Raw genomic sequence first — 10,617 nt, 5'->3', positions numbered from 1 at the left:
TGCTCTCGTGATGACATACGCTGAAGAAGCTGACACGATGCTGTCAGGGTTCAAAAGGTGAGCAGGAAGCCACGACGGGATAAAAGAATGCATAAGCGAACTCGAGGAGAGAGATACAGGGAATTAGCACAAATGTTTTATTAAATGACTGACGGGAATTTTGGAAGATTGTGTGAGGTGTGACATCACAGATTCTGTAACTGTTGTTCATGCCATACAATATAAAGACAAACGTCATGGAACATGGGCCGAGAAAAGAAACAAAAAAAACCAAATTGACGCCACCCTACAAGCACTTAAAACGGAGAGGCTAGCATGTACACAATCCTGAACCCATGTTACATATACGATTGTTTTCAGTGGTTAAATTGTTCAAAATCTAACTCACCACCTTTACATCTAAACTATAAGCTCAGACACTAGCATAAATAGCATGCTAGCACCACCTGACGGGACATCACACATGGGCATATATGTGCACTTGCATTTTACACATATGGTACATTCACTGACAGCCATTTTAGAAAATGTCAAAATTTTCAATACCCACGCGATATTACGTTCAATAATTATATATAAACCGAATCTACCACATGACTGAACAGACTTCCTACTTTTTACCTCGTCCCGTTCTTTTATAATTGACAGTAGAAAAATGTAGGTTTGCCAAAATACAGCCATTTCTCCCATGGACTCTGATACTGTGTTTATTTCGTATAAAATGGGGCAATGATGTCATCTACCGGTGGTTGGACATCAATAAAGTCGTTTACAAGTTTGACATCTACAGTGGAGCATCATCAGATTCTCCCCCATCTATCCCCGCTCTAAAAAATACAATTGACAAGTATACTTGTAAAAGGCAGTGAATGAGTTAAGTTATTGAACTCCCTCCTTCATATTCAACACTTGCAGCTCCCAGCTGAAGTTTACTGTAAAACTTAACAAAAGACAGAGATCACATCTACTCGTTTAATGAAAACCACAAAAACGTTGTCATTTAATGCTGCTAGCTTAATGCTTCACATTACGAAACACCATAGGCATGCTAACAAAACTAGCGTCGATATTGCAGCAGCAATAAACCAACTTATAGTTATAACCAGTACCAACTACCAACACAGGTAGATGGAACATAAAACAATACTCAAAGGTGTATATTCTTTATTCTCTGAAAAAATTTACTAATACAGTATTAGACCACTGCAGTTTAGTGTGATGAGATGACCTTTTGTTTCCTCAACAAATCAACACATGGTATGTCTGTATGCATTATGCTGCTTCCTGGTGGCCAAGGTGTACAACACCAGGAGAAGCAACATTGAATTATCATGATGCACAAACTGCTTTAGGTTTTACATTTGATGTAATTATCTTATCACTGTATGTTTTAATAAGAAAAAAAAATATGGAGTGATATTTTTATTTATTCGTATTGATGCCGTATTTTGGAGCACAGGAACAAATGAATGGCATTTCAATTCAATTAATTGCGGATAGAAAATGAGTCTCCATTTCAATCACCCTATTGAATCATGAAAGCTCCATCATCACCCAAATACTTCTGTGTCTGACATGAGAGGTTAAAAGAGCAGACGAAGGTCTTTGTCATGTGTCTTCAGAATGTGTTATAAGGGTGCGCTGTGAGGATCGGCACCTGTGTATTAAGTGACTCAGCAGTGCCTTTATTGGACAGAAGTTTCTTCTCACCTCCTCATCCTGTAAAAGTCAGGACAGCGAGACCCCACGCTGCATGCAGACAAAAGTTCGACGACAAGACAACTTGAAAGGAAAGAGATAAGGTGAGTAGTAAGTAACTGTGTTTGTTTGGCTGGTTGTTATACGGCAGGGAAATATGAAGTGGAGTCGAAGATCACATTGGGAAGAATATGTGCTTGGTGCATCAGCTTTGAGTGTCTCAAAAACAAGGTATGACAATTGGATATTTTGAAGAAACTAACAAATTCCTTCTATGTTTTTTTTTTGTCATATTTTATTCATTTAACATACTTGTGAAATACAGATTATTCTGATTCTGATTAGGCTGTTTGCAATTTCAAAACTGCTACAAGTTTTGAATGTGCATTCATCTGGCCTTTAAATCGTACTCAGCGTGAATGTAAACAAACACATTGTCAACCAGAGTTGAATTAAGTGAGGTGAGGCCTTGTCATAAAACACCTGTGACTGTAAGGGCCACTAACGAGAAAGGGCGAGCCGGTTTACGAGTATCCCCTCTCTCACCTGGTTGCAGCCCAGCGACATGCCCCTGAACGTCGGCGACACCGGCTACGGCAGCGTAGCCGGCCAGGGCCTCTCGTCCAGCGGGGCCGCCGGCTCCTCGGAGACGGACGCTCTGCTCGTCCCGGAACTCGGGGAAGAAGGGGAGCGGGAACAGGAATGGCGGCCCATGAGCAAGGAGGAACTGGAGGAGTCAGCTGGAGGGCCCGCCTGGAGGAGGCTCCGCTGCTACCTGGTGGTGCTCTTCTGGCTGGCGTGGTTCGCCATGCTGGCTACCGCCGTGGCCATCATCGTCACCAGCCCGCGGCCTGTGGCGACACCGCTAACCTGGTGGCAAAAGTCTGTCTTTTTCCAACTGCAGCACAATCTATTCACTGGGACGCCACCTGCGGGCTCAGGAGCCGTTGGCGGTGAGACGATTAAGCTCAATTATCAGTATATTTAAAATGTATTTTGAGTTTGTTGCAGCCAGTTACGACTGTTATATGGTAGTTGGTTATTTAATAATGTTATAATATTTATTTATTTACTGATTTTACTTCTTCTTTGGAAAGTACAATAACTAGTTTTTCAAAAGTGTTATGCCCCCTAGTGTTAAAGATAGGAACAACACACTATTGCACTGACGTCCTTGGAAGTGTTAACGCACGCTCGATTCATGGATGAAACCTGGTGTGTTCTAGGTTATAGGTAGGAATATGAATAGTTGTTTGTCTGTAAATACCCTGTGATTGGCCTCCCACCAGTCCAAGGTAAGCTAGCGTCAGGGGAATACCTGACTGAAGATGAATGATACCGCGTCGGAAACCGCACAGACTGCATGCAGTTTCCTGTTGACTGCAAAAAAAAAAAAAAAAAAAAAAAATAGCACCTAGTTTCTTAACCAAATTTGGTACAACAAAGGCCTCTGTGCAAGGGGAGCCATTGCAAAATTTGTGTTTTCAATTGTGACTTATTTATGAAAGTAATGAGGCTCAGTAATCATTAATGCAACCAGCCAACCACAATAGCAAACATGCTGTTCCACAGAAGTAATCAAAAGTCAGCATTATTGTCAATGTAAAACAGCAACAACTCAGTTTTATCTGTTCTTAATGTTATGGCTGGTTAGTGCATATAGCACCAATTATAACGTACACGTTCTTTAAAAAGAGCTAACCCTAACCCTTATTCAAAAGTTGAAACCCTAATATGAAACCCGAATGTTAAACCCAAAGCCTAGATTAAAATCATACTTGGAGACCTTAACCCGAATTTAAAACTGCTTTTTTTTCTTTTTTTTAAATATAGCCCTGTGTGATCATCTTGCCTACCTCAAGTCTTTGGGCATCAGTGCTCTCATCCTGAGTGGCTTGTTTGGCCCGTCAAATGCAACAGAGAGCTGGGAGCGCTCAGGAACGCTGCCACAGGTCCAGCATCTGCTCAGCAAGAGCGACAAAGTGGGTGAGTGAGTCAAAGGTTTTTAACTGAACGATTTTGGAACATAATCTCATTGTGATTTTTTTTTTCTGCTTTTCCTCTCAATATTGCAATATTGTGTGTGTGAGATTATTATTTTGAAGGTCTTCTTCCTATGTTTTTAAAATCCGTATTAAGCCCTTTTCACAGCTGGCGGAGCGGTTTAGTGTTAATTGTCTGGACTTGCAGGCCTCAAAGTGGTCCTGGACGTGTGCGATGTGCAGCCATTTGGGGCTCGTGAAGACGTGGAGACAAAAGAAGCCTGGGATGCCACGCAGGTCTGGCATGTCTCATTGTGAAATTCTGGTTAAACAATGCGACGTTTGCCGAAATGTGTATAACATTCCCACAGCATACACTTCGTTTCTGGTTGGGTCAAGGCGTGGCAGGATTTTTAATGTGTGACACAGATGCAGCTTATACAGAAAAGGTAAATATTTTATCACTTGAAGAGTTTTTTTAAAAATATGTTATTAAATGGATATTGGCGTTGCAGTCTCTGATGCTGTGGAGAGGTGTTTTGGAGGAGTTCAGCAGAGAAGATGAAGAAAGGTATCGTCAATTAGTTTTTGGGGGGGTAGATTACGCTCACTTTTATACTCTTGTGCTCAGTAAAATGCAATAATATTAATCATTTTTTCGCAGAGGTTTAGGAATGTGTATCTTGAGTGTTTTTATGCTGTATTGTCTATATTTGCCCTATTTGTGTTCAAATATCCGTTGCTCAAAAGTTTTTAGAACGCTACAACTTCTATGCTATTTGTTAGCCTGTCGACGGTGTTTTGCATTATGTGTTAGCATTAAGCTAGCAGACTTCCTTTGGCAAAATTATGGGGTTGTTTTACATACACATGTAATTATTTTTGCTTTAATTTGATGGTAAAATTGAACTGGCAGTTTCAATCGACAACTTGAAGTCTATTTTTAGAAGAATATTCAGACTTCACTAATTATATCAAACTGCCTTTTGTTGTGAAATGAGTTAAATTGAGTGTGCCTGCCATCGAGCCCTAAAATCAAAGCCGCTTCTCTAGGCTAAAATCTTTGTTGTTGTCGTTGTTGTTGTTTTGCATTTGCACATTTAAAACACTATTTTTTTTCTTACCGCTGTCTTAGAAATACTAACGATTTCAATTACTAGTAGTACGAGGGCTCCCTCTAGTGGTACCTAATATAATCATTGAATCCATCGTTTAAAAAAATAATAATAATCCTGGATTACGAAAGTTTTCTTGATGTCTTCTTTCATGATATCATAGCAGTTTAATTTATTTTTAATCAAAGACAATACAATTATTAAATACATTTCAATTGAATTATTTTGAACTTTATAAATACTTCAGGAAATTGACGGGAGCCTTAATTTAACATGTCTATTTGTTTGTTTGTTCAGGATTGTTGTGGTCAAGCAGACGCGAGAGCTCCTTCCCCTCCTGAGGGTGTCCGGCCAGCAGCTCAATGTCACCTTGGTGGACGTGGTCCTGAGGTCCGTGCTGCCCGCCTCACCTCGCCCGCTGTCGGCCCGCCAGGTGACCGATGCCATCGAGACTCACCTGCAGACGCCTGAAGACACGTGGCTCGGCTGGATGGTAAAAACAAATGTGTGCGTGATTTGGGGATGGTGTGAAAGTGAACATTCTTCATATGACAACTTGTTTCTTTTTAGGTTGGAGGCAAAGCGCCTTCTGATTTGAGGAGACTGCTGCTGGTGTTGCTCATGACACTGCCAGGGACGCCTGTGGTCAAGTACGACCAGTTATACCCCGGACAGGTTCAGTTCAAGATTCACATTTGAAGTTATTTGCAAAGTACAGTATTGAATTCAAGTCTTATACAACTTTTTGTTTCTCCACATGATTGCATTTTGCAGGGAGGAAATGGCAGCCAATATTCCGACTCCACAGTGAGTTTTTTTTAGCATTATGTATATTTTATTTTCACAAAGTTGACGCTTTTATAGCTTTAAGTCATGGAATATGTATGTAATCATGGAGACCAATAATTAGTTCTATTAGGGAGGCATGTTAGTTTATTCTTAAAAACTATATTTAACAATATTATACAATGTGCTTGAATATGCAAAAAAAAAAAAAAAAAAGTTACTTATATAGTGATTATTGCATGTAATTTACTGATAAAGAAAAAAATGTTACCTACGTAAATTTTTGGATATTTAATTTCAGAGATTCTCCACCTACCACTAGGGAGCCAGCATAGTACACTTTCATAATCACATATGTAGATCGTCTTTCCATTCATTTTCTGACTCCCATTTAACATTTAGTTACAATGTGGTTGGTAAATTTAGAACACAGTCACTTCACAGTTGTGAGAGGGTGTGCGCACTTGTGCAACCACATTATCTTATGTGATCATTTTTGTTTCACCTCAATTTTTTTTCCTCCCAATGGAGTTGTATAGTATAGCTTATAGGTTTAAAGATGATTTAGCTTGGTGCCATTTTTATCACACAAAACTTGGCATTTGAACATGGGTGTGTAGACTTTTTATATCCAGTTACAACAGTCTTTTATGGTAGTACAACACGCCACACGGTGGCGCTGTTTGCTAGTTACCTTAGCTCACACCACCACACGATACAAGTAGCTGTACTGTTGAAACAGACTGAACCACTTTCTTCTTCTTTAGTATAATTTCAAGTCGAGGCATTCCACAGTGGCCCTCTTCAGCTCTCTGAGTCATAACAGAGCACGTGAAGAAGCTCTCGTCTTCGGAAACTTCACCTTCCTCCCCTTCAACGTCACCTCCAACATGTCCTCTTCCTCCCCGCCTCCCCTCCTGGCATTTCTGCGCTCGTGGGGCTGCGTCCACTTCCTGGTTCTGCTCAACGCCGGGCCCGAGCCCCAAGGCCTGGATCCCAACTGGGCGCCCCGTCTGCCCGAGGCCGGCGTCTTCGTGGCCAGCACGGCGATGGACCGCCTGGGCGCCGTTAACCTGGGCACACTGGCGCTGCGGCCCCGCGAAGCCGCGGTCGTCAAACTGTTTGAGCCTGGAAGCTACTCGTAACATTTATGCAATGTTAAAGTTCTTTTTTTTTTTTATCGTTATTGTCAGTGTGAGGTGTTGTACTGTTTGAGTCTGTAAAATAAAAGGATTACATCTCGAATCGGCTTTTTTTATGTGCTAAAATTGACCTTAATTTAAAATGTTGCGATCAAGTGGTTTGTATTTGAAGAAGTAGATCCTGCATTGTCCGACTCCCGCACCTAATTGAGCACCAGTAGACGGTCAAACATCAGATTGACAAGGCCACTAGGTGGTGGCATAGAAACACAAAAAAACAAACAAAAACATAAAAAGAAAAAGAAACGCCTGGCCACTGAGTGGTTCTCGTTGTCAAACAAGTACTCATAATTCCACAGAAAAGAAATGTATTTTTCAAGATAACGTCCTTTAAAATTGTATGATATTAATGGCAATTTTCTATTGTTATTTCTATTTCCTGATCGTAAAACGGCCACAAGATGGCGGCCAATTCTGGTATCAGGTGCTGCTTGCAAGCTAAATTCGCTTTGTACATATACGCACTTTCATGCTATCATTTATGAAAGAGTTGCATAACACTTTTTGGGAAAGCGTGACTAAAGCATCACATCTGATAGACGTTATGTAAATTCATTTGAGTCACATAGAACGAGGAATGGGTTAGACTTTTAAAAGACATTTCTGAAGGAGGAATACTCATTTTGATACAGCATCACCTCTACATACAAATGAACTGCATTTACTTTTTCTGGAGTGAATAAACCGCCAACAGTGAGTACAAAAAATATCAACACTTTATTTTTTTAAGTTTAATATCAAACACAGCGCACATTATGTAATGCATAATAACCAGAAATTGACTTTTGTGAATACTACTTTGCTCCTCCCTCTCTCTGTAGTTTTGCAAGTCAGTTTGCTCAGTGGCACCTCGGCTTTAATATTACACATGCACATGATACCACAGTTTAACTTCTCTCATTGCAATTCAAACAGTGGTGCTGTTCTGACCACCTGGGATGGTTCCTAGCTAGGAAAAAAATAGCAAATGTAGCAATTTAAAGAGTTAGCTAGATTACAGAATGCAGATAAAAATATGATTTGACTGTTTTTTTTCATTAAATTTTAGCAGAATTTAGAACATTTTAATGAAGTACTGTACTCATTTGGAATACAGTATTAGATATAGCCAACAGTGCATGTAGTGAAAAGTGAGAAAAACAATCTTTTGCTACTTTATATCTTACACTTAGAAGATACACATTCGACAAATAAAAATTTATTACAGCAACAGGATAATGGGTAACAGTACATAAAACAGCTATTCATTCCATTGTGCTTCCAATTGTAATTTTATACTGACTTCAAAATACACATTCACAAATGTCCATCAAAAATCAGCAAAAATGTCATTTAAGCATTCCAATACTTTTTTATAACTTTGCATTTCACATAAAAAAAAAAAAAGTAGAGTGTTATTGAACCGTCCATTGCTATTTCCAAATCATATCTTATATTCTACATTCATTCTCAACACGGGTTGTAACAAGTACTTGGCTTGCACGTCATGCACGGGTGAACCTCAAAAGTGAAAGCGATTGTGCAAAACACACAACACAGTGACAACGGTAAACAGGCACAAATACACACCTGAAAGGCACACTCACAACAAATCACATTCTAAAACTGCACAAGCTACAGAGGACGCACCACAAAAGCTCTTTCGACCCAAATATTATTCATGCAGTGACATTGTAGATTTAAATCCCAACAGTGTACGCATTTCAACAATAAAACTCTTTCCCAAGTATTCATACAGGAGTCGGTACTTTCACATCATTGGTCATGTTGAGACTGAATCATAATGAAAGAACAATGTAAACATTCATGAATGATTTTAGCCATATGTACGCACTGGACACTTTATTAGGTAGCCTACATCTAACAGCATTATTGTCTTTTATCCAAAATGGCCACCTGTTTCAGCTTCAAATTCAATCTTCAACCCAATCTGCTGAGTCAAAATAATGAACCCAACCTTGTAAAAGTACAGTAACAATGAGTGGAAATGGAGTATTAAAAAAAGAACAACAACAACAACAAAAATTATGCATGTACCCTGGACTTCCCAAACATTCTCCCCTAGGCTATCTGATGTGGGCGAAACATAGTGTCAAAGTTTGGCAACCATTTGAAGATGTTGTAAAGTTATTTAAAAAAAAAAAAAAAAAAAAAGTCAGATACAAGGACTTTTTTAGGGGGGAAAAATGTTTTTTTTTGGTAAAAAAAAAAAAAAAAAAACTCAAAGAATTTTTCACAAAACGCTGATGAGCACTTACTATACTTTCCCCTCATAATAAATGGGGTTTAATTTAGAGGGGTTGGTCCAATCCAAAATATGAACAAATACAGTGTTGGGGAAAAAAAAGAAAAAAAAAAGAAATCAGAAAATCTGCAAATCTGCGGGTTCCTAACGGCGACTATAGTTTTCAGTTGTAATATCACCAATAATCACTAGATGGCAGACTTTTTTATTTTATTTTATTGTGCTTACACTGTGTATTTTGCTGCCCTTATATTACTGAGTAGGCTTAATATATATATATATATATATATATATATATATATATATATTTTTTTTTTTTTTTTTTTTTTTTTCCGGAATTGGAATGATACACTGGAGAAACAGTACCGCTGCCTTAGTAATTACACATTTTCAATGAGTTCATTTATATGAGAAAAAAAAAAGTTTGTCAATGTTTTCTTGTTCAGCAGTTTTGAGCCGTCTTTGAATGGTTATTTTTGTGTAAAAGAGCTTTTTACATAAAAAAAACAAAAACAAAAAAAAAACTGGTATTTTGTTGATTACTTCAAACCATTTATTGTTGGGTTGGATAGTGAATATTTTAGACATTCATTGGAAAGTGTATTATCAAATAAGAGCTTGCATTTTTTCCCATATGATTAAAAAAATAAATAAATGGCATTTTTGTCATACATTTGGCGCATATTATAGCACTAATAAAAAATTGTGGCCCCCTCCATCATTTAAGTTGCCCATCCCTTCATTATATGTCATGAGCTTGTGTAAGTGTACCTTATGTCCAAAGGGTGATTGTACAGTACGCTATTCCCTCCACGACCACATGACGTCAATGCGCTCCTTTGTGCTAACTACCAAGGGATGTCTTCACCTTGCGACAGTCTATAGGCCACTATCCTCTATTCAAGAGTCCGTGTGCCTTGTTTACGTTTGTCGAACATAGATTTTCGCACAATCGAGTCCATCATGTAGCGGGTGACGTGGGCACACCTGAGTAGAAGCCGCTCTGCATCACGTCCGGAGGTTTGCGCTGGATCACGTGGCCCTCCTGGGGCAAGGGCACGGCGGGGCAGTGAGACGGCGTCTTGACGGCGGCCCCCCGGCTGAAGCGACAACTCAGCAAGGAGCGCAGATGTCGGAGGACCGACTTGCGGCAGATGATGAACACCCACGGGTCCACGATGGGGTTGAAGGCGTAGAAGCGGAAGGCGGTCAGGTTCTCGTCGTCGCCGCTGAACGGGTGGATGGCGTTGATAAAGCCGGCGATCTGTCAAGACAGGAAGGATTTGTATTTTATTTATGTATGTATGGTATGTATGTATGTATTTATTTATATCCCTACTATTAATTTAATAGTTTTTTGTTTGTTTTTTTTGTTTTGTTTTTATTTTTATAAATAACGCTTGCATTGTGCTCTCATCAATGTCCAACAGTCAACGCTCATGCCATCTACTGGCAGAAAAATTACCTCAACACAAATCAATGTCTGACTTTTTTTTTTTTTTTTTTTTTTTTTACAGTACAGTACAGTACTTCTTTTTAACATCAAATAGCTTCATGAATTACTATTAAATTGCTGTATCAATTAACTA

At 39.1% G+C, this 10,617-nt stretch overlaps 2 protein-coding genes across 5 annotated transcripts in view; one reads left to right on the top strand and one right to left on the bottom strand.

Moving 5' to 3' along the window:
• Nucleotides 1-1,635: 1,635 nt before the first annotated feature.
• Nucleotides 1,636-6,826, top strand: LOC144033078 (amino acid transporter heavy chain SLC3A2). 3 transcript variants are annotated; one of them, XM_077540869.1, is made up of 10 exons: nt 1,636-1,802; nt 2,255-2,651; nt 3,532-3,684; nt 3,889-3,977; nt 4,052-4,129; nt 4,196-4,251; nt 5,093-5,288; nt 5,366-5,470; nt 5,570-5,602; nt 6,349-6,826. In XM_077540869.1, the coding sequence occupies exons 2-10, from the start codon at nt 2,264-2,266 to the stop codon at nt 6,724-6,726; spliced, it is 1,476 nt and encodes a 491-aa protein (XP_077396995.1). In that variant the 5' UTR covers nt 1,636-1,802; nt 2,255-2,263; the 3' UTR covers nt 6,727-6,826. The 3 variants fall into 3 exon arrangements, with proteins under 3 accessions (XP_077396995.1, XP_077396996.1, XP_077396997.1); XM_077540870.1 differs by lacking the exon at nt 1,636-1,802 and adding an exon at nt 1,856-1,929; XM_077540871.1 differs by lacking the exon at nt 1,636-1,802 and adding an exon at nt 2,101-2,159.
• Nucleotides 6,827-7,961: 1,135 nt separating this feature from the next.
• Nucleotides 7,962-10,617, bottom strand: part of ptgir (prostaglandin I2 receptor) — a 30,089-nt gene continuing 27,433 nt past the window's right edge. For both annotated transcript variants that reach the window (XM_077542082.1, XM_077542083.1), the window contains one exon: nt 7,962-10,292. In XM_077542082.1, coding sequence (XP_077398208.1) covers nt 9,990-10,292 — 303 coding nt within the window. In that variant the 3' untranslated portion in view covers nt 7,962-9,989. The remainder of the gene's footprint in view (nt 10,293-10,617) is intronic.

This window comes from Festucalex cinctus, chromosome 13 (assembly GCF_051991245.1).
Source record: "Festucalex cinctus isolate MCC-2025b chromosome 13, RoL_Fcin_1.0, whole genome shotgun sequence".
Taxonomy (NCBI): domain Eukaryota; kingdom Metazoa; phylum Chordata; class Actinopteri; order Syngnathiformes; family Syngnathidae; genus Festucalex; species Festucalex cinctus.
This window is presented reverse-complemented; position numbering and strand designations above follow the sequence as displayed.

Excerpts from the sequence above, each read along its gene's own strand:
- LOC144033078 (XM_077540869.1), top strand. The coding sequence starts at position 2,264 with ATGCCCCTGAACGTCGGCGACACCGGCTACGGCAGCGTAGCCGGCCAG. Across the intron at positions 3,685-3,888 it reads CAGCAAGAGCGACAAAGTGG|GCCTCAAAGTGGTCCTGGAC; the intron begins GTGAGTGAGTCA and ends CTGGACTTGCAG. Across the intron at positions 5,471-5,569 it reads ACCAGTTATACCCCGGACAG|GGAGGAAATGGCAGCCAATA; the intron begins GTTCAGTTCAAG and ends TGCATTTTGCAG.